The sequence below is a fragment of the Trachemys scripta genome, chromosome 5 (assembly GCF_013100865.1).
Source record: "Trachemys scripta elegans isolate TJP31775 chromosome 5, CAS_Tse_1.0, whole genome shotgun sequence".
NCBI lineage: Eukaryota > Metazoa > Chordata > Testudines > Emydidae > Trachemys > Trachemys scripta.
The window spans coordinates 39,667,227-39,689,962 of NC_048302.1; the positions used below are offsets into that span (position 1 = coordinate 39,667,227).

A 22,736-nucleotide genomic window follows, 5' to 3' on the forward strand; every position below is an offset into this window, starting at 1 on the left:
AGCTGCATGATCACTAATGTACTACAAAACTTGCACTACATATTAATATTTTACACTTTAAGTGAAAGATTTAAGGCCTCAAACTGGTTTACAACCAGTATTTGTTTTGTAGTATGCAATTTTTAAAATTCTTAACATAGCAGGTTGCTTGGAACTACATTTTAACACTTTCAGCATTTGAGGACAGTTGCAATTGGCAGTTCACTGGTTATGTGTCTCGTTTATGTAAATTAGCAATTAATCCCCATTATAAAGGATTTTTATGCAAATTGCAATTGACTCCCATTTATTCATGAACCGTTGAATTCAACTTTATAATGTTTCTGTGAACTTGGTATAGGTACTGGAAGTAGGGGTGCTGGGGGTGCAGCACCCCCTGTCTTGAAATGGTTTCCATTATATACAGGGTTTACAGTTTGGTTCAATGGCTATCAGTACCCCCACTATAAAAATTGTTCTAACACCCCTGGAACTTGGTACAAATGATTCTTAGGTTATCTTCAGTGTGCTTTTTTCATTTTTATATTCCTTAATGTTGGGGGCGGGGGTCTATCTTTTTGATGGTGAGAACTGAACTTGGCAGGTAAAGGGGAAAACACAGATTAAAGTAATTTCAACAAAGGATTTAAAAAAGCTTCCCAAATTTGCCTATTTAAAACACTGACTAGATGCAGAAAGCCCAAAATTCACATCCTCAAACCCCTGTTCAGCTACTGCCTAACCCTGTAGGTGCCTAAAATCCGATGGTGCCTACATCTCCACCTAAAAATCTGCCAATGTGCGTGTGCACAGCCACCTCAGTCCTGATACTCTGTGCCTATTTCATGCTTCCCCTTCCACCCATCTCGCCTACAGAAGGCAGTCTGGTAGGTGACCTCTGAGAATGCCTACCTGATTGGAGGAGAGGGGTGTGGCCTAATCCTAAGGGAGATAGGTGCCTAAATCTGGACCACAGAGAGACACCTATCTCTGCTTGGGATTCACAGCTGTGAATATCCTCCTGGATTTAAGTGTTTGAGCTCTTTCTAAAAAAAAAAAAAAATGGAGGAGCAGTAGGTACTGGTGCTCCCCTTTATAATCTTCAGCCCAGTGGTGAGAGCACTTAACTATGATGTAGGAGACCAGGGTTCAAATCCCTCTTCTGCCTGATTTGGAGCAGGGATTTCAACCCATGCCTTTTCCGCTCTCAGGAAAGGGCCCTAACCACTGGGCTATGTATAAATAAATGAGATTCACTGGAACAGGAACTTGAACTTGGGGTCTCCTGCATCTCAGGTGAGTGCCCTAAACATTGGGCTATAGAGTTATTTTCCCTATTTCTCTGGCCCAATGAATATTTAATTATTTATACAAAATGGAATGGCTTCTACAGGAGAACTTGAGAGAGACTCATCCCAGAATATCCCATAACCTAGCAGTTAGGACACTATCCTGAGAGGGAGAAGACATGGGTTTAAATATTACTCCAAATAAGAGAGGGAGGGGGATTTGAACCTAGGTCTCCCACCTTCTTGGTGGCTGTGCTAACCACTGGACTAAAGTGTCTAAGAAGGTGGCGAGAAAGGGCTTAGGTGCCTAACTCCAGAAGAGGTTTCATGGCTTGAATCCCATTTGGAGATTGGTGCCTCCCTCCTTTTGGCGTTTCCTATTGGCTACATTAGGAAGCTCCCTGCTCAGCTTGCTGGCTTTTGTGGATCCCTCTTAGGGGCCTAACTCTCCTCATGCCTTGTATAGGCGCTTAACTGGGGGCTGTGGATTCCATTAGGTGGCAGGGTGCCTAAAGTTAGGCACTGCAGCACTGATCTTTAATTTCGTTTGTGGACCTATTTTTTTATTGCTCACTTTTAAATATGCTGTATAGATTTGTAACCATAATTTTTATGTGGGGAGGTACCCTGAGATAACTCAAAATATAAAGATTAGTTAGAATTGTCATCAGATGTGAAATCCTATTCTCTGGCTGGTGCTTAATGACTCTCTATATAGTATTGATACATGGAACCCAAAGGCCACAGCCTGTTTTCTCCTTCTCTTCCCGTATAAGCTATTTAAACAGGTAGTGAAGAAGGGCAATAATGGATATGTTTAAATTAATGGTAAGAGCAGGAAGTTAGGGGTCCTGGATTCTGTACTAGTACTAGTTTCTGCTACTAAAACTCTGATATTGGGTAAGTCTCTTAGGGGTCGTCTACACTGCCCCACAGTTTGGACTACAGGGGCATGAATAGCAGTACGCACCAAAGTGCTGTGCTGTAACTCCCCCATTTGGATGCTGCAGGTGCAAACTAAAAAGTTCTTAGTTTGCTGTGAACTGGGAATCTTTAATTTCTCTCATCTGGACACTGGTTAGTTAAGGTGGAGCACTTTGGTTAGCATTGCTATTCACACCCTTGTACACTGAACTGTGGGGCAATGTAGATATAGTCTTATACTCTTTCTGTGCTTCATTTTCCCCATCTTGAAATGGGATAACACTATCCTTCTCTTACATGGGTTTTTTGAAGCTTCATATTTTTAAGCACTTTAAGTTTCTTGGATATGCAGCGAAGTATGTTATAAAATTCAGTTTACATAATGTATAACTGCACATTAAATGCACAACTACATAATATGCTGTAGTTCATCCTAACGCTTTTAAGGAATGTGCATTTCTTACATTGGCTCAGATCTTGCAGAGGTTTAAGTATGTATTTATGCACTGTGAGTACTCCTATTGATTTGCATACATCTTTGCAAGGTTCTGGACCATTGTTTGTAAACCTAAAATTTCACAACAACTGAATCAGAAAAGGAGTCATAGCCAATATAAATGCAATTAGTATTTATAAACATATCTAAAGATATATTCCGTCTAAAGATTTATTCTACCTAAAGAGTTGTCAGTAATTTTCAAAGATGTCTGTTAAGCACTGCTTTTTAAATAACTTGTTAACTTTAAGTGCCCAGATCTTGTGTTTTTTTGTGTGTGTGTGTGTGTCTGTCTCTGCATGTGTGGTGGGAGTGAATGAAACTTGAAATATTCTTTTGAAGTCAGACAACAATTATTTAAAACTATAAAAATAAATCAATTAGAGATGAGTACAATGCCAGTTAAAACTAGTCCATCCCATGCCAGCCTGGGATTGTTCCCTTCAGATAGACCTTTCTGGAAACTTTATGAACCATTTTGGTTAGAAATAGGTTACTTGATTTTAATCAACTAATGTAAAAACTACTTTTGGGACTAGAAGACCTAAATTTATTTTGATTGGCATATTTCTAATTGGATTGAAATTCCCATGTTTTTTTCCATCAAATTCCAATTTCACACTGCTGATAAAAATGAGAGGTATTGTATTAGCATGAAGTACTGCTATGTGACAAATTGCTGGGCTAAGATGTAAAGGCTGGAAATCATCGAGATGATGTGCTGAATCAGGGGCGATTATAGCTTGGCTAGGATTTGTTTTCTCATTTTAGTTCCCATTTAGTTGTGGATATGGCTGCACGTAGTCAGAGATCCATCAAATCTATAATGTTTTGTTTGGGTTGTGGGAAATACTTTTTGTGTGATAGTGGGAGTGAAGAGAGAAGGGCAATGGAGAACTGATACCTTCCCTCCCCCAGTGTTAAAAGCCCATGTTAATTACAAACATGTTTTTGCATGGGTTTTTTTTTAATTGGGAGGGGGAAATAGAGAAGAGGGGACATTGTTACTGGGCTTTGTATTTTGGTATACAATGCTTTTATCAGGTCACACAAGTGTAACTTTAATGCGAACTAAAACTAATATGTTAATCTTTTCAACAGCTACAATCTTGTCTTGTGGATGGATTATCTATCTAACTTATTATAATTCCCGAAATGTTGGACTTATTTTAACATTGGTTCTGAACAGATTATATAAACATGGCTACATCCATATTGGTAAGTTGTGATTACAGTAATATGGCTACATGTGAATCTAATAATTATCTTTGATAATATTTTGTCGTTTATCCTAACGCGACTTATTAAAAACTACAGGGTACATCTTAAGAGTTTCAGTTTACTAAAGTAATTTTCAAAATAACCAGAATAGTTAATTTCAACAAACAAAGTATTTTTTTCAACAAAAAAGTATTTGACATATAACTCCAGGATGATTCTTAATGTAGATTAAAAAAATTAATCCCAGTAAATTCCTGTTTTGAAATTCCTTATGGTTTTATGGTCAATTCAGGTTGATTACAAAAATTATAAAACCCAAAGGTACCATACTTTCGTTTGTTAAAGAAATCACATGTTAACTTTCACTGTTATCTTTCCCCTCTCTTTCAAAAGCCATACATCATAATGCCCATTTTTCCAACTGAAGAAAACTGGCTTGGGCTCACTCTGGAGCCCATCAGTGCTCCTTGTGAATCAATCAGATAAATTGTTGCTGACTGACATGAGGATTTTTTTTTTTTCCTTCTCCTACCCTTTGGTCTGAGTGCACTGTCTCTGCAGTGCAGCTAGCTACTGCAAATCCAGAGCAAAGGAGTGGACTGGAATCTCAAGCTCTTACTTTGTGTATGGTGGTGTATTGTATTACTAATAAACTGGCGGACTAGCTCATCCAATTAATTCTTATTGGGACAGTAATATTTAGAATTCATACTGGTAAGGAGCTTTGTCAAAACCCATTAACTCTTCTTTATTGTTTAAATTTAAAAACATTTTTATGGAATAAACCAGGTCAGTACAAGTCACTTGGGTGCTTGCCCACATTACAAAAATATATATGATGCTGAGTCATGAAAAGTTGTATCCCACAACCTGACTCTGATTGTCCTTTTAATTTTCTCTCTCCTCTCCAATCTCCCAGGCCTCCCTCTCTGTGCTACTCAGAATAACTTGTCTTTTTAATCTTGGACTTGTTCTACAGCTACTGATCATGTATACAATGAAAATAGAAGATAGAAAAATTGTATTAATCTACTGATCCTGTAAGGAATCTGAGATCCAAAAATTGCAAACCATGTTCAAATCCAACACTTTTTACATTACATGGACTGTAATGACTTCAACACTTGTTGGATAAAGTATTTGATATATATGCTGTATTTAAAAAAAAAAAAAAAAACTATATGCAGTGAAATTTGTATTAAGGAAAAGCAACTGGAGATAGCTACCCAAAATACGTGGTGTTCTTTATTAACTTTCGCAATCAATAACATCATGGATATTGGATCCCACTAGTCCCATTTCTGGACTAGCGCTGATTGGTTTGTTGATGTCATTTTAAAACAAATATGGTTATGTCTACTTTGCATAACTTCTTGTTTCTAAGTAAGGTTAAAAAGGATTGGGGAGAATATATGACCCATCACCACCCTGCCTTGTTGCAAAGGAAATTGAGCCATGCTGATGTGTCTGCTTACTTGTTAACTCCTCTGTCCCCAAATGTTCAAAGCTCCAGATGAGATTGCTAGATTTGAAGGCCTAGGCCTGAAGGCTGTTAGATTTACTACCACCAGAAAATTGTGTGTATTTTATGGTGAATCTTAAATAATTGGAAGATGAGACAAAGTTAACTGAACTATATACAATCTATAGTAACCAGTGATATTGATACATATCTTACATGTTCAAAATAGTCATCCCATCACTTTCCTCAAACTTAGTTATATAGGCCTACATTCTTAAAAGTAATTAGTGATTTTTAGTTGCCCAGCTTGAGACACCCTAAAGATGCTTGATATTTCAGAAAGTTCTGAGTCCTCTACTCTCTCTGAAAGTCGTCTGTAAGGGCAAAAACCCAGGCACCCAGAATCGCAAGTAAAACTGTTTCAGGAATCAGTTGTTCCCATTCAGAAAAAGAAATTAAAACCACAGACAAAAAGCCTTACATGAAATCTTTCTTTTAAAATAGGTTCCTTTTCATTCTCTGTCCTGTCCGGAAAAGTCATGGTTCGTGAAATCTATTACATTACAGAAGACATGTCAATCAGGTACCTGTTTGTCAATTTACTCTTATGGTTCTTTAAAATATATTTTTCTTCCCTGTTGGTAAGACTACATTAAGAAATAGCAGATCTTTAACATGAAACTGATTCTTGTTAGTAAATATGGGGCCAAATTGGTTCCCTCTTAAAATTGTATAACCCCATTGACCCTTTCTCTGCTGTTGTTGCATTGTAAATTGAAAAGTTCCAGTATCAGATATAAATCTAGTAAAAATTATTGACTGTATTAAGAGAATGCTTTTCAGAATATAAAGGAAAATTCTATTCCCTAATGTCTTTCATTTCATTGCCCTCTTATTTAAGTTTTTTATAAAACTGTAAAAAGTAAAACTCTTAAAATCCAAGTTCTATTAAAATATTTGAAAGATCTATTTTAGTCAAGCAGCTTACACTTCATTTTTTTCATAAATTTTAATAATTACATGAAATATAGAACAGACATTGTTTGGTGATTCTTTCAGCCAGAGGCCCAAAGCATTAAGAGGGAAACAAATTAGGGATTCTGAAAGTGAGGCTTTTTTTGTTACACTAGTGTATCTGCATAACATAAAGATTGGGCATTAGTTATTTGGATCTATTATTGTAATGTTGTTCAAAGAGATTTAAGAAGGGAATCTTTCTACAATGTTTAAGGCAGTTTTTCAAGCTGCTGTACATAAAAGATCTATAATCCATGTTCTTAAATTCCTATTTATGTAATTTATCCAATTTAGAATTCAAGATGGATTTATTATATTTCGCTGGTGGAAAATGTACAATCCAAAGCAGAAACAACATGGTAAGTTGATTCATAATGTTTCAAAGTTTGAATTGAGTTTTAGAAATATGATCTCTTGGCATTTTGTTTGTTTGTCACTGGGTTTCTTTTGAAAGTATTTAAATTTACCATAGAGAGGTGGTATCTTTAGGTCAAGGTGAGACAAATAGGTGGTGATGAGGAAGCTTACACTGCTGTTGCCTTTGTAGTACCAGTTCTGTGTATAAACAGGGAACTTCTACTGTAGAGGTGTTCATCTGGCTCTTCCAAATACTAAACTGACTGTAAAAAAATAGAGGGGAGAAAAAGTTGTTGAACTTTTTTTTTTTTTTTGGAGATGTTAGCAAGTCTTGTAAGTTTATAATGAATAGTATTAAAATCAAGTTCTCCTTTCTCTAAAGGTGGATGACTTCTCACAGTTATTCAATTAAGTGGAAACAATAGTAAATAATTTTAAAAGGCGAAATACTTGTAACTCATTCAGTTTACAAATTTACTTCTCATTGGCTGCAGGGTTTCCACATGGGAGTTCAGATTTCCCTGCTTTTGATATTCCCATAGCTAGTATTTTAATCATGTTTCCTCACTGGCTCAGGTCATGTTCAACAAATGCATCTGGAAAGTACTACAAGACTTAGAATGTTTCTATTGGAACTTAAAACAGCATAATTGGCTGAAGTGTGCACCGTTGTTGAACACTTATACAGAAAATAGCAAACGTTATGAACAATGGTTATTTTTCTGGCATTTTTGAAAGAAGATTGTCGATGTAATATCAAAATAACCTTAAGGAAATAGTGTTCATTAAGTAATTTGATTTGCTCTTTAGAAAGAAAACTACCCTGCTGCCTTTATTCACGATTGCTTTAGCAGAGCTGCTCTTTTATTTTTCTTCTTCTTCTTAAAAAACAAACTCCTTCACCAGTTTGGCATATTCCACATTTAGCACATGCTGACTACCTGACTAAATTGTAGAAGGCCAATAGCACATTGCATTTAAAGATCTTTTTCTTCTTGTTCTTGTGTAATTTGTTCTGGTGGCAGTGTAGAGATCTGATGGAGCCAGGCATTATTGCAGCATAAATTTGTTCAAATCTGCAATAAAGTAAAAAAGAAATAGAGCTTAAATGTTCCTGAAGGAAAATGTCTATGTACTATAATGCTTCTAAAAGTTTCACTAAAATGAAAAGTGAACTACCATGAGCTTATATTTCTTTAGTAAAAAAAGGAACAGAAATTCTAAATCTCTTTGTGTTCCTTCTGGAAAAAAATTCCCAGCATTTGTAAGGATTTAAATGTAATCAGAGAAGGCCAATCTCTTAATGGAGCTTCATTGGAGCACTTAAGTTCCCTGGGGTTTTCCTTCCATCATAATGTAGATATCTGCGAAGCTCAGAAGCTCCTCAGACTTCCCATTAGGTTGAGGGGATATTATGGCCCTTCTGCCTCCTCAATAAACTTCAAGTCATCAGTCTTCTCTTCCCCTGTGACCCCAGGTTTCATACATTCATTCCTGCTCCCAGATCCACATTAGCCTCCTTGCTGACTCAATAGAGACTGCTATATGCCTTTCATAGAGCTTGAGGTTGGAAGGGACCATCTAGTCCAACCTGTATATCATGGGCGATTACATTTCACCCTGATCTCTACATTGAGCCCAATGACTTTAATTAGACTAAAGCATTTCAGGCCTTGGGATACTAAACTGTTGTGCGCTATGAGTGGAGAAAGGGGAGACTAAGCATTAATACCCAAGGCCCCTGTTATGGCAGGGTGTCGATTAAGTTTATCTGGGTACATCTCACCTATCTCCCTCCCCTCAATGCTATGGAAGGAGAGCAAACTTCCTGCTTTCCCAAGGCTCTGCCAATCTGACCTGGGAGAAAATTTCTTTTCAACCCCAAATCTGGTGATTAAGTATGTAAGCAAGTACGCCAGCCAGGCATTTAAGAAAGAGGATTCTTTGTACCTATTTAAAGGTACCTACTGGTCCATTCCATCTGGTATCCCATCTTCGGCTGCAGACAATTTCTGATGCTTCAGAGGAAGATGACCCCCCCCCTCCCACCCCATGAATATGTTGTGCCAGTTGGGCACTGGGCAGAAAAAAATTCTTCCTGCAGGCAACTGGCTGAGGCTCTGAAGCATGAGATTTGATTATAGTCATTGTTTTAATACAGAGCTGCAAGTATTATGAGCATATTGAGGGTAGAACAGGCAATCCTGTTCTCCCCATGACCCACAAAGGAAGGGGATGAGCAAGAGGATTCACAGATTTCAAGGCCAGAAGGGACCACCATGACCATCCAGCCTGACCCCCGTCCCCATGCATACAGGCTATAGAATTTCTCTCAGAAGCTAGATTAAAGTGTATCTTTTAGAAGGCTATCTAATCAGATCCTAAAGATTCCAAGTGTTGGTGTGTCCAGCGCCATCCCTGTTAAACTGTTCCAATGTTTAATTATTCTCTCTGGTTGGAAATTGCATCTTATTTCAAGGTTGAATTTGTCTAACTTCAACTTCCAGCCATTGGATCTTGTTATGCCTTTTTTCAGCAAGACTGAAAAGCCCCCTGTCTCTCCCCAGTTAGGTAGCTTTTCTATGTCTAAGTACCTAGATGGGGGGCATGGATCAGTGTTCACGTCACAGTCCCCATCAGTCCCCGGCCCGAGCCAGAGAAGCTACTGATCCAACCAGCAGACCAAATTTGGAGATGAATTCTGGTCATGTGCCACCTGAGGCACATTGTGCATAGGTTAAGAAGAAGTACCTAGACCAGTGGTGGGCAAACTTTTTGGCCTGAGGGCCACATCTGAGTATAAAAATTGTATGGCGGCCCATGAATGCTTGTGAAATTGGGGGTTGGGGTACGGGAGGGGGCACAGGCTCCCACTGGGGGTGCAGGCTCTGGGGTGGGGCCAGAAATGAGGAGTTCAGGGTGTGCAAGGGGTCTCTGGGCTGGGGTGTGGGGTATGTGTGGGAGAGCTCTGGCTGGGGGTGTGGGCTCTGGGATGGGGCTGAGGATGAGGGGTTTGGGGTGCAGGAAGGTGCTCCAGGCTGGGACTGAGGGGTTCAGAGGGCAGGAGAGGGATCAGGGCTGGGGCAGGGGATTGGGGTATTGGGAGGGTGTCTCAGGGGTGCAGGCTATCTCTTAACATAATTACCATCTTTCTGATTAAGAAACAATCTTAGACCATGGTGAGAAGAGACACCTCTTTTGGGGGGGAAGAGGGCGGGTTGGATTACCTATCCCTACCTCCTGAATATAGTCAAGAGTTACAAATGTTTTGTAATCCTAACTGCTCTTGGTTACCAGAAACAGATACAATTCCCACTCATATTGGAGGTAGTAGTAAAGTGAGTCTGCCACTCTGAAGAAGGTCTAGTTGCATCTGGTCCCAGAAAACTAAAGCACTCCTTTGTGTTCTGAGCCTAGGATCTCTTAAACACACCCTCTCTTCCCCTCCACCCCCCTTCAGTTAGGTCACTTGCTGACTTTCTCAATTACAGAAAAGTGGTAGTTGGGAATAGATTTTAAACAATTATTAATGATCATTCTTCATTTTAAACATGATGAGGAATATCTCTCCTGTAACTGACTATTGATGAATTGCTAAACTTTGAGGGACTGTTAATATTGTAAAAAGCAACAGAGGGTCCTGTGGCACCTGAATAAGTGTGGTGATATGACTGTTAATACTAATAATCTGTTATATAAAGAAATAATTTGTTTTGATTAAGCCCTGAGGAAGCCAGAACCTTTTTTATTCATCTTACTTTCAATTAAAATTGATAACATTACTTAAGAGTGCGGTGTAGTGTTTATTCTTCTTTAAGAATATGATGATGATGATCAAAATGTTTCATATTTCTTAGTTACTTGCTTGTTTTCTCTAAAAAATATTTTGGAGCAGAGTACTGATGTGTGGAAAAGAGGACAAAACTTCCTTCACACTTGAAAAAAACAAAACAAAAAACAAAAGCCTTTAAAAATAGTTACCTATTTTAAGCCCCGCTCTTTTTTAATAAAGGAATTATAATTCAACTCATTCAATTAATGAAGTCTAATGGCTGCCTCAAGGAATGTATTAGCTATAAAATTAACTTTTGTATATTCTTAATAATGTACAGGTTATCGGAAGATCTCCCAGGCGAGCTATTTTCTACTCCAATTTTTTGTGCATAATTCATCTGAACTTCTGTGATTTGCTGTTGCTAATTAATTACTTCCTATGAAGCACACTTTATTTCCTTACTTATTTGTGTAAAACCAAGTCAGTACAATAACTCTATACTTCTTAAAATAACGTGACATACATCGAAAAGGCCTGGGAAATTAACTCAAGTTATGGAGGGGTGGGAGAAAACTCAGTAGGAGGGATAAAGGATGGAATGTTGGCTTTTATTTGTAGGTAAATACGTAACTCTTGTGGATGGAAGTAATGGTTAGGGAACAAAAGCTATTTAACACAGTGATTTGAATTGCATCCGTTTCCCTCAGTCCATAATTTAGACAAATAGAACAAGTGGTTTTTCAGAGCAGCTCAAGTCTCTTGAGTAAATATGTAATGGGGACACTTTTTGTTGCAACTAGATAATTATTGGGAAATTGTGTGGGGTTTTTTATGTAATTAGATCATGCTGTTACATAATTAGGTCAAGCTATCTGTAGCAGAAGTAAGTCAAGGCATGCCACTCCAATGTTCTATATGGAATCCTATAATTAAATATTCCTGATGTTTTTAACTATCACAGAGTCAATTCCATATTACAGACTAATATTCTACCGTTTTTAAATGTGCCCAAATGTCCAGATATTTGTGTGAGTTTGATCATTTACAATTTAGTACGTGAATTTAGTGCTTAACAATTTTAGATATTAAATTAAATTAATTAGGTGTTTTACAGAAGATTAGAAAGTTAAGACTCCTGTCACAAGACACTTACAATCCACAGTTTAGATTTGAATGAGGGTGACAAGGAAGGCACAGATGGATGAAGAAAGTAAATGATAATAAGGTTTAGGCATGTGCATACTTAATGGTTCAGTATGTTTTTATTATATAAAGACGGAGAAATTGAGTAGTGTGCACTATAGAACTGTACTTCGTAAAGTGTGACTGTTAGCCAGTTCTAGAGGTTGAAGTTTATCTAGAGGTGTGTTTATCAACAGAAGAGGTGCAAAAAGGTAGTGACACTGCTAGTTTTCTCGCACTTTGTGTCCACTGTATGTGAACGCTTACCTGGAAGGGCCACTTTCAGACGGCAGAACACAAGTCCAGTCTTTATGGTTGATGCAATCCTTGCAGCGTTGCCATTTAAGCTCTTTTGTGGTGGTGTGTGCAATGGGAGCTATCCTGACACCATGACATTTTCTTACTTTTGCACCTGAGAAGCCATGAGATTAGTAATCACTTTTGGTTATTCTTGCCTGATTCACCCTTGGATTGTAACCTAGCAGTGAAATGCTCTCTGAAAGTTTTGTATAGAGATCTTGCCTATCATGTGTCAAATTTGTTTTATTTTGTATGGTATTTTTTATGTAAAGTTATGAATCCTTAAACAAAACAAAAACAAAAAACTCTCAAAACCCCCCAACACCCAGCCTGGTTGGTTAGAGTACAAGTTAGCAGCTTTAGTGGCACGAGTTATAATTAAGAGTATCTCAGTAATTCTTATTAAACTTGTTTACAAAAATGGCTACTTTGACTAACATGTGCCAGTGCTTAGGCATATCAAGTAATTGCTTAAAGTAAACCTGTTTTCCGTAATCAAGAACTAATCCTGTGTGTAATTGGATAAAATTCTAAATCATCTCTGTTTAAAAAAGAGGTTTTATACCACTTGCATCTCACATGTTAACAGATCATTGTGGTGTTCTAACAACTGGATAATGGCCTGGAGGTCAGGTTTTGTTCCTGGGTCTGCCACTGACTTGCTGTGTGACTTTGGGCAAGTCACATACTCTGTGCTTTTCATACAGTCTGATGTACTTCCCTTTCTTATTGTGGTGGTATGTTCAGTTAGCGTTTGTAAAATGCTTTGAGTTCTTTGGGTGAAAGAGTATACAGGTATAAAGCAGTACCTGGAAAGGATTTAAAATCTGTACATTTCCAACATTTCAGGGTCTTCAGCTAAACTTACATTTTCAAGTATTATCTTTCTGCTCATCCATTAGAATGTTTTTTCCCTATAATTTAAAGATGCATTCCAAAACTGGGTTCAAATGTCTTTTCTTATCTATTATTCTTGCTTCCAGCTTCACTGTTTCCCTTGATTGTTTGCCTTTGTTCTGTTTGTTAGAAATTAGAGTTCTAAAGAGTTTATACCTTTTTATTAAATGGAGAAGTTCCAGGCCTTTGGACAGTTGTTTCTTGGCCAAGTCACTTGATTTATAAAAAGTTCTCTTTGGTGATTTCTCTCAATTTAATAATCACTACAAATGACATATCACAAGTAGTGTAAAGATGCTCATTCTGTGACAGGTTAACAGCCTGTTAAAAATCAGATCTCTGTTTTATATTGCTCTATGATGTTTCTCAAAACCAAAGCTCAGTGTTGAAATTATTATTGAGTAGTCTCTGATATTTACATGCAAGGATTTTTAAACCTGTTAAAATGTCCTAAATAAATACATAGTTAAAAAAATTCTCTTTGGTAAGTTTGGGCTTGCCCTTTTTAAGGCCTTGTCTGAACTAAACTTGTTTTCCTAAAATTTCTCTTTGCTGCTGTCATGAGCTCCACCAATAGTACCAACAGTCAGAGTTTTTATGCAGATAATATATAGTCACCTATTGCCATTTTAACCAACATGTTGCCTGAAGCTACTGTCAGCAGATTGGCGTACAGTGGTTAAAACATCAGTGGCTTCTATGTTAACACATCCTATGGGGTGGCCGGGATGGGAAACTTTAAGGGAGGAAAAAGCTAGCGTATTACCCCCAACATGCTCGGGGAGGTGGTAAGGGGGACAGATAACACACATTAATAGCACAAGTTTATAAAAAAAACCCCAAACTTTCTGCATTACTTTAAGTAGCATATAATCTGCAAATCACTATACATCCTGCTTTTTTATGTGCACATTTATTCCCCTACCAATTTGCTATCTCTTCAACTTAACACTTTTTATGAGTTAGATCCCATGAAAATAAATTGGTTTAAAATTTTTATATTGAAAGCATGTGATAAGAGCATGATTGTCTGAAAGCCTTTGAGGCTGAAGCGATCTATTTCACCATAGAGTGCCAGATCACAACCTTCAGTAATATACATGAAAATGTGTAGTGAGAAGATAGTTTTCTCTGTATGCCCATTCAGTTCTTGTCATCTGCTGAAGCAGCCAATGTGGTACCATTTTGGTGTTGACTTTTTTCATATAGGAACTGGAGTGAGACGATAAATTTATTTTCTGTAAGCCACTGAATATGGTATAAACTTTTTGGATCATTGATGTCCGACATATGAGTCAAAAAGTTGAGTAAAGAAATAAAGCTCTGAAGTATGCTTGTATTGAAGAAATCACTCGTAATGGCAATATTGTACTATTTAATTTGCTTATTGCATATTGTAGACTTGACTCTAATTTGGGGAAGCATCACCATTGAAATTGTAATATACTGAATTAATATTAAAATTTGCATGTTTAATACTGGAAATTGGCATATTATGTCTTCTAGTTCGTAATGACTAATTTAGTAACCTACATAAACAACTTTGTGTAATGTAAATTCTATATTTTTTCCTATAATAGCTTGGCAAATGTCAAAATACTATCACTGTTAGAAACTAAATCAAGGTTCTTTTTGCATATTCAACAATTTTGTGAAGAAATTTTTGTTGTGCATTGTCTGGATTTATTTTTTACATCTGTTTAATATGTACTTCAATATTTGTTCTCTGCAATGTACAGTTCATTTTCCAAACTATTTATGCACATTTGAAGAATTTGCTTGAATTATGGAAAGGAACTGCTGAATAGAATCAGAAGTATTGTCCTTTTCCTCTTTTACTTTATAGATCCAAAAGCAGAAACTAGACTGTATATCATGGTAAATGACTTTGAATTTCATGTCTACAACCGCTCTGCCCTTTACGGACAACTTCAGGAATTATTTGGTCTGGATCCAACAATAATTCCGCCAAGGAAGGAGGATGAAAAAGCACAAGAAAATGGAAGAGACACAACGCACTCCGATCTTGAAAGGTAAAATATTACATCCGCACTTCAGTATTTAGTGAATGTTTGGCAGAATTTTGATATAGACATACCTTTTGAGTTTCAATTCAGCACTGTTTGCTTGGAAGAGGCCAACAGAGGAAATGCAAGCAGGGCCGGCTCCAGGCACCAGTTTATCAAGGAGGTGCTTGGGACGGCCACTTCGGAGAGGGGCGGCACGTCCAGCTGTTCGGTGGCAATTCGGCAAATCTGCAGCGGCAACTCCCGCTGAATTGCCGCTGCAGATCGCAATTGCGATCGCGGCTTTTTGTTTTTGTTTGGCTGCTTGGGGCGGCCAAAACCCTGGAGCCAGCCCTGAATGCAAGGCAGTGTTGGGCAAGAAAAAAATGGCCTTGATGTATGTTTGGGAACGTGCACAGCACTGGCCCTCATCTGCATAAAAGGGTTTTATTTTTGATGCTGACAATTCCAATGTTTCAATGGAACATACTTATGGGAGATTAAGATTGTACCGGATTAGATGGTACCTCAGGTAAACTGTGCCAATTTCATGTTGGGTACTGAAGAGAACTTAAACCTTGAATTTGACTTGGTATTTCATAGGGTGCTAGTGAAGAGAACAGAGCACTGGGGTGATGTACTCTCAGCAGCCTGTGTTACTAAACAAATGGGCTATTCTATTCTGAACCAACTATCGCTCTTTTAAAGCTGATATTTTTGTCTGGTTTCATACAGATACAAGAAATTACAGTATTTAAGCCTGAAGGTTATACATGAATTGATCAGTGATTAAGTCCAATCCAGTAGGAAGAGGCACAGTCTTCTTGCCAGTCATAGTTGGAAAAGTGCTCCCTCCTCCCCGCAATTGTGAGACAAGAGGGAGGCTGTATTTGCTCCCTACCTCTTAGGGCAGGTCTACACTACCCGCCTGAATCGGCGAGTAGAAATCGATCTCTTGGGGATCGAATTATCGCGTCTCGTTGGGACGTGACAATCGATCCCCGAATCGACGCTTGTTCTCCACTAGCGGAGGTAGGAGTAAGCGCCGTCAACGGGGGAGCCGCGGAGGTCGATTTGCCGCCGTCCTCACAGCGGGGTAAGTTGGCTCCGATATGTCGAATTCAGCTAGGCTATTGGCGTAGCTGAATTTGCGTATCTTAAATCGACACCTCTTCCCCACCACCTTCCTGTAGTGAGGACGTAGCCTGCAAATAGGCCAGTGGGACAGACCACAAATCTTATTGATCTCCAGGAATAAGACCATGTAATTGGAGGCAGTTGAGTCCCATTTCTGCATGGGAGGGAGAGGGTAGAATATATAGAAGATCGTCTCCAGGCCTGGAACCTTGATTGTAGCACAATCAAGCGCTATGTTAAGTATAAGACCATTTGCATATAAGAGGTCTTAATTGTCTGAATATTTTCTGTTCAACACTCATATTCTTAAGTTTTGTTTTAGCAAGCTAATAGACAGGAGTGTTTTTGATAACTAATAATTTAAATATGTCTTAAAATGAGAACTTCCTTTTTCATGTATATTACAGCTCTCATTACATACTTTTAAATGGTAAAATTCTCCCATTTAAGATTTGCATAATTAAAGGTAGAGAGGGAAATGAAAATTATAAGATAAATGGAATGCTGAGATGTCCTAATGTATCAGACACTAATTCTCTAGAAAAGGCCGTGTACAAAATCAGTTGAAACTTCAACAGCCTTTAAGACAGAAACAAAAGATTATCCACATCTGTTGGCTTTTTCTTTCAGTTTAGAATAGCTGGAACTACTGCAGTACAAGACATTTCCAGGGGATTAATAGCATGAGATTCTGAAGAAGGCCATTAACTCTTCCTAGTCAGCCACTTTTCTTCAGGCGGTGCTGTACTGAAGTCATTATGCCTTAAGTGAAAAATCTGACAGACAATACATCACAATATCTAGCATAATGTGTACAGTGCTGGAAGTAATGAGTAACATCTGTTCCTTGCTGCTTAAGTTTGACTGTCCTCACGATTATCTGTAATATTTAAAAACAGGGTTTGATCTTCCTTTTAGATATATGGGTGGTTATTGTTGCACGTCTTATAAAATTGACTACTGCACATATTTGTTAAACCATAGCATCTTTTAAATGAGAGATCTGGTGATGACCACCTGTGTAGCAAAACAAAGACTGAGTCATGAAAGCTTTTAGTTCTGATTGTTCTTGTTTATGTTCATTACATATATTTGAATATAGATTTGATTTTTTTTCTTTTAGTGTTAAAGTAAAAACAGAATCTCAAGACCCTTCCTCTTCATGGAGATCTCTTATTCCTGTAATCAAAGTCAATGTTAGCACGGTAAGTGACATATTCCCCGTTTGGTCTGTAAATAAATAAATGCCTTTAAGTTATGGAAACTTTAAAATTCACTCTTACAGTTGTGACTTCATTATTACCATAATTTAATTCTTTATTTCTGACATGCTTTTATTTGAATCAGGAAGGTCGTTTCAAATGGTTTTATTTATTTATTTATTTTTTCAGCACAAATTCTGCTACCCTTCTAAAAGCGCATTTACTCTGGATTTTCAACCACAGTAACCTAGATTTTTGTGTGATTATTTTTTTTTAAGTATGAGACTAACAAATTAACTAGGTGGCTCATTTACTGAAATTTTTTATTTCCATGTCACTTTCAATATAGGTATTAGGATCTTTTGATTTTTTTTTTTTTTTTTTTTAAATCAGTGCATTTTTCTGGTGCCAGGTGAATTCAGAATAGTGCTCAACAGCTTCTATGCCATGTCCAGAGTATATTGTAAGTTATCACAGAATCTGAAATTCTCTACTACCTATTGTTATACAATGATGGTCACAATTTTTTGTAGTGCTGCTGTATGAATGTAATTCAGCATTAATGATGTAGTATGTTCATACTCCTTCAAGGAGTCACATGAGTCAGGGCTGCAGGTTTGGACACATGGGGTAAAGTCCTAGCCCCATTGTGTATATCTACACTGGAATAAAAAACCCGTGGCACAGAGTCTCAGAGCCTGGGTCAATTGACTATGGCTTGTCAGGCTCACAGGGATAAAAATTGCAGTGTAGATGTTGAGGTTGGGCTGCAGCCTGGGTTCCAAAACCCCACAAGGGTGAGGATCCCAGAGCCTGGGCTCCAGCCCAAGCCTGTATGTCTACACTGCCATTTTCAGCTCCACGTGCCCAAGTCAGCTGACCTGGGCCAGCCGTAGCCATGCCACGAGTCTTTTATCGTAGATGTACTCACCGAAGTAAGTGGAAGTTTTGCCACTGCCTCATTGTGGCTAAGATTTCACTCATAGTCTTTACTGGCATGGTAGACTGGTTAGTTATCTGTGTAAGTAGTGTAAACAAAACAATGCAAAATAAAGTAATTGATCTTTCTTTTAACTTAGGGTCGCTTGGCATTTGGGAATCATTATCAGCCACAAACACTCTGCATTAACTTTGATGATGCTTTCTTAACATATACCACGAAACCACCTTCAAGTCACCTTGACCATTTTATGCACATTTTGAAGGGAAAACTGGAAAATGTCAGAGTCATGTTAGTTCCCAGTCCAAGATATGTTGGTCTTCAAACTGACGAGTAAGAGATTTTATTTTTAAGAATCCAGATATAATCTGACATTTTAGCCTGTTCTTTTGTTGTTGTTGTAGGTTGTCTTTACAAAAACACACAAAAAACCAAGACTGCCTTTTGTTTCTGTTAGTATGGTTTCATTTTCTTCGTGCCATTGGGTCTAATTAATTAACACCTTTGCCTCTAGAGAGCCTTTGGACATTTGACCTTTAACAGAGTAATATTTATAGAGAGACGTGCAAGAGTTACTGCTGTTTTGCTATGACCTTAGAACTCTTCTGTGCACTTTTTGCTGTGATTGATTAGTATCTCACATTAATTAAATAAACCCATGTTATTTCAATTAAGTTCTGCTACAAGCTGCTTGCTGCTAAAGCCTATGTCTGCAGCTGTAAGTTTTAGGACAAATACAGGCTGAGATGTTGACTTGCATATAGTCACTTTATATACAGTTATAGCTATTGAAAATAGTGAAAAATGTGAAATTATATGAAAACCTGCAACGTGTTAGTTATAGTAGGAAGTCAAAAAGTTTTGAGGAACATGATCTTAAGGAATCCTCAAGATTGTCAAACACCAAACTAACCTACCTTTTAAATTTTTATTGCAATTCTATTTATTATCAGGGGCTATTACTGAACTTCCTTAAATTTAAAACGAGGGTGGTTATCTGACTGATTTAAGATGAGAAAAATGGTTACCTGATTTATGATACAATGGTAAATCCAAGTAAAATGTGGATCATATATGTAATGCAAGTTGTTCATTCTTACACTTCTGCATGTCCTGCTCCTTGACTAGAACACAGTTCTGAAAAAATTCTGAGCAGAGATGACAGGCGAAGGAAGGAAATTGCAAGCTGTGTATGGTGGCTGGATACCATAGCAACGCGCATAGTATGTGTGCCTAGATGGATACAGTGTAATGTGCGTACATTTTCGCAGTGAAACAGTATGAACATGTAGACAGGCACAAAATTCTGTCTACCGTGACAGGGTTCTTTAAGTAGATTTTCTCCAGCAATATTTTATGTGCAAACAGACCCTTTAGGGCAAAGCTGTTTCATTTTCAGGTCTTAAAAATGTTGTTTGCTCAACCGAAGGTAAATTCTGTGTAATATCTCTGGAAAAGAGTGTGTTTGTCTGGTCTTATTCTATATAGGATTAGTCATACATATATACACTAACCAGCATTTTCTGGAGGATGCCTCATTGAATTGAGGAGTAAATTTTGAACTTCAACAGACTGATCTTAGTTGAGATAAGGGTTAAGTTAAGAGTTTACTATCATACATAAGTCAGGAATAAATTTGTCTTTGTAACTTTTGAAGATGTAATATAAGATATCCTTTTAATTTAAAAAAAAAAAAGCGTTTGGCAGTTTTATTCCTTTCCCCTACTCTGGAACTAGAACTACCAACAGTCCAGATTAAGGTGTTGAGCTATCAAAAGCTAGAGAGAGTTGGCAGGAACTCCTTCCTGAGTTTTGCACTGTTTAGCTTCACACTGTCACTTACAGCATTGCCATTCTGTTTTCTTTTTATTGTTTTCTTTTTGTATCTCATGTTTGATTCCTGAAAAGAAAAATGGCCAGACGGGGACTCTCATTGTGGAGAGAGATGGAAATACGCCTTTTTGTATAGCTAACTGTATCCTAAATGTTCAGTTAATCCAATCCTAATTTTTGTCATGGGAACATTGTTTGAAAGCAATGTTTTTCTCCAAAAAACCTTTAAAAGGATGGAGTCCTTTAGACATTCCTTTAGTATCCTTGTAGATCACTACTGCAGCCTATGTAGCTAGGGATCGATACTCTGGTCTGGTTAGATACTCTCACTGAAGATGAAAGCCTAATAGTTAAGTTTAAAAGTATTAAAAATCCTTACACTAGTGCCTGATAGCCTTATTGGACTGATGCTCAACTGTGATTCTTTTAGTGATTGCTCATTGCTACACTGTGAATATAATTATCAGGAAAGGATTTTATATCTCAGTTTATGGCTTGTTCTTTATAGATCCCAGCGTGATTGGAGAGGATTTTATTTATTTTTTAAAACTGAAAATTTTCGACTTCACGTTAGCCTGGGCTCATGGAAAAAAATGTCACAACCTACAGAGGTTCTGACTTAATTAAGAGTTTCTTGAAATACTAATTGTATGAAAGATGTTTTGTTTTGAGGATGGTTTATGTTGTGGTGGGACACTGGAGTAGAGTTAAGATAACTGTAATTCAGCATTTCTGTACTTTCAAATGTTCAGGAGTTTAAGTGTAGCTTTAACTTTGAAATATTTGGCTTTCTGTCCTTGTATGTATTTACAACCCTGACTCCAAGAATGAATTATCTGTCTGCATTATGCGTGTATAATATATCTTTTGGTTTATAAAGTATTCCCGAGTGTCTGTGTGTATGAAACACACACGTTCAGCCTTGCTGTTTCTAAAGATAGGAGAAGGCTGAGAAATTTCTCTGTGAGGGAGAATAAATAGAGAGTAGCTAACTACAAATTCTCTGGAAAATAACAAAGGAATTTTCTTCAACTGGTACTGAAAATAAACTAACAAGATTAATGCAAAATAGGATTAACATATTCAAGTTATTAGTTTGTTCCCCTGCCTCCACTAAGGATCTTCCTTTGCAACTCCTGGTCCTGGATTGGGAGAGTGTATGCAGAGAACATATGGACATGTTTAGTGTAAGACTCACCTAGATTGACCATGTATCCTTGAAAAGTGAGAATGGTCTTATCTTTAGGGCCTGTCCCAATGCCCTTTTTGGTTTTATAACATCGAGTACTTTGTTCCAGCTTTCATAAACCTGCTGCAGCCTGGGACATGAGACAGGTTAGTTAGCCAGATCAGCTGGTGAAATAGGTGACAAGCTGGTTAAGCCTATATGCCCTTCAGGGACCAACCATCCTACACCCCAAAGTTAATGCAGGCTGTCATCCTAAACTGCCTCCTCCCTGCAAAACGAATGGATACCTAGCGGTGGCTTGATATGGAAAAATAGACTGTTTCTGACTTGAGAAGCACTGCGAGTAGTGATCCTACAGGAAACTCAGCCACATCATTTCTATATGCAGGTGGCTACTTATCGGGCCTGAGTCAGCTGCTGTGTTTCTCAATTCTCCTGCAACAGAACACCAGACTCTGGCAGGGCACGGGTGCAAAAGAGATCCTGTTTCATAGGGTATGTAAGCAGTGAGAGGAGAAAAAACATATTGAAAAGAAAAAAGAGAGGCATAGAAAATGAGAGAAAATCCAGGTGGATTCAGGAAGAACAAGTAAAAACACAAATGGAGAAGAGCAAGAAACAAAAAGGGAGGACTTTAACTTGCAGATGCAGGGAAGAAAATACAGGAAAGGGAAAGGACAGAGAGAACAGTAAAAGGAAACGTAGATGCATAAATATGGTCTTCTCCTGTGCTGCCATTTATTGTAAGTTATTCTGTTTTTTCTCCTGAAAATGGAACAGTGTAGAGGTGAAGGAGCTGCGGGTGGTGGTATCTGGCTTAAGGTGGGAGACAGGAGGAGTTGGCCCCTTCTCTTATTTATTCCTTCTCTCGGCTGGTATAGCTTTCCTATGTGCATCTCTTTGTGTCTCTCTCCTTTTTCCCCCCCCCCCCCCAACCCACCTCAAATGGCTTTTATGGATTTGCCAAACATGAAGTTACTGGAATATAAGTGTCATTTTCTGGTACACTCTTTTCTCAAGTGGGCACTACTCAAAATTCTTAAAGTTTAATTATTTTGTTTAAGCTCAAACTTAAAAGCTAAAACACTAAGGTTGCAAAGTTAAATGCTCATTCAGGATATGCAAAAGTTTGTTTCACATGCCCCTTATGTAAATATGCATTACAGTAGTTCTGATTATACGAACATAATTTTCTCAAGCACAATTTTTTATAGCCTTAGATACATGTGTGTACTAGTATGTGTTAGGGTTGTCAACTTTCTAATTGCACAAAACCGAATGCCCTTGCCTTGTTTTCTTCCTCTCCCCTTCCTGAGGTCTTACCCCTTCTCTGAGGTTCCACCTCCCGCTCACTCTATCCCTCCTCCCTGTGTTGCTCGCTTTCCCTCACCTTCACTCACTTGCTCATTTCCACCAGACTGGGGCAAGGGGTTGGGGTATGGGAGGAGGTGAGGGCATTGGCTGGGGGTTCCGGCTCTGGGGTGGGGAGGGGGCTCCGGGCTGAGGCAGGGGGTTGGGATGTGGCAGGGG

At 38.0% G+C, this 22,736-nt stretch overlaps 1 protein-coding gene across 1 annotated transcript in view; it reads left to right on the forward strand.

Annotated features, from left to right (window-relative positions):
* Window positions 1-22,736, forward strand: part of KIAA1109 (KIAA1109 ortholog) — a 244,747-nt gene that overhangs the window by 27,876 nt on the left and 194,135 nt on the right. The window contains exons 3-8 of the mRNA XM_034771463.1: window positions 3,790-3,906; window positions 5,876-5,954; window positions 6,683-6,747; window positions 14,746-14,932; window positions 17,166-17,247; window positions 18,324-18,517. Coding sequence (XP_034627354.1) covers window positions 3,790-3,906; window positions 5,876-5,954; window positions 6,683-6,747; window positions 14,746-14,932; window positions 17,166-17,247; window positions 18,324-18,517 — 724 coding nt within the window. The remainder of the gene's footprint in view (window positions 1-3,789; window positions 3,907-5,875; window positions 5,955-6,682; window positions 6,748-14,745; window positions 14,933-17,165; window positions 17,248-18,323; window positions 18,518-22,736) is intronic.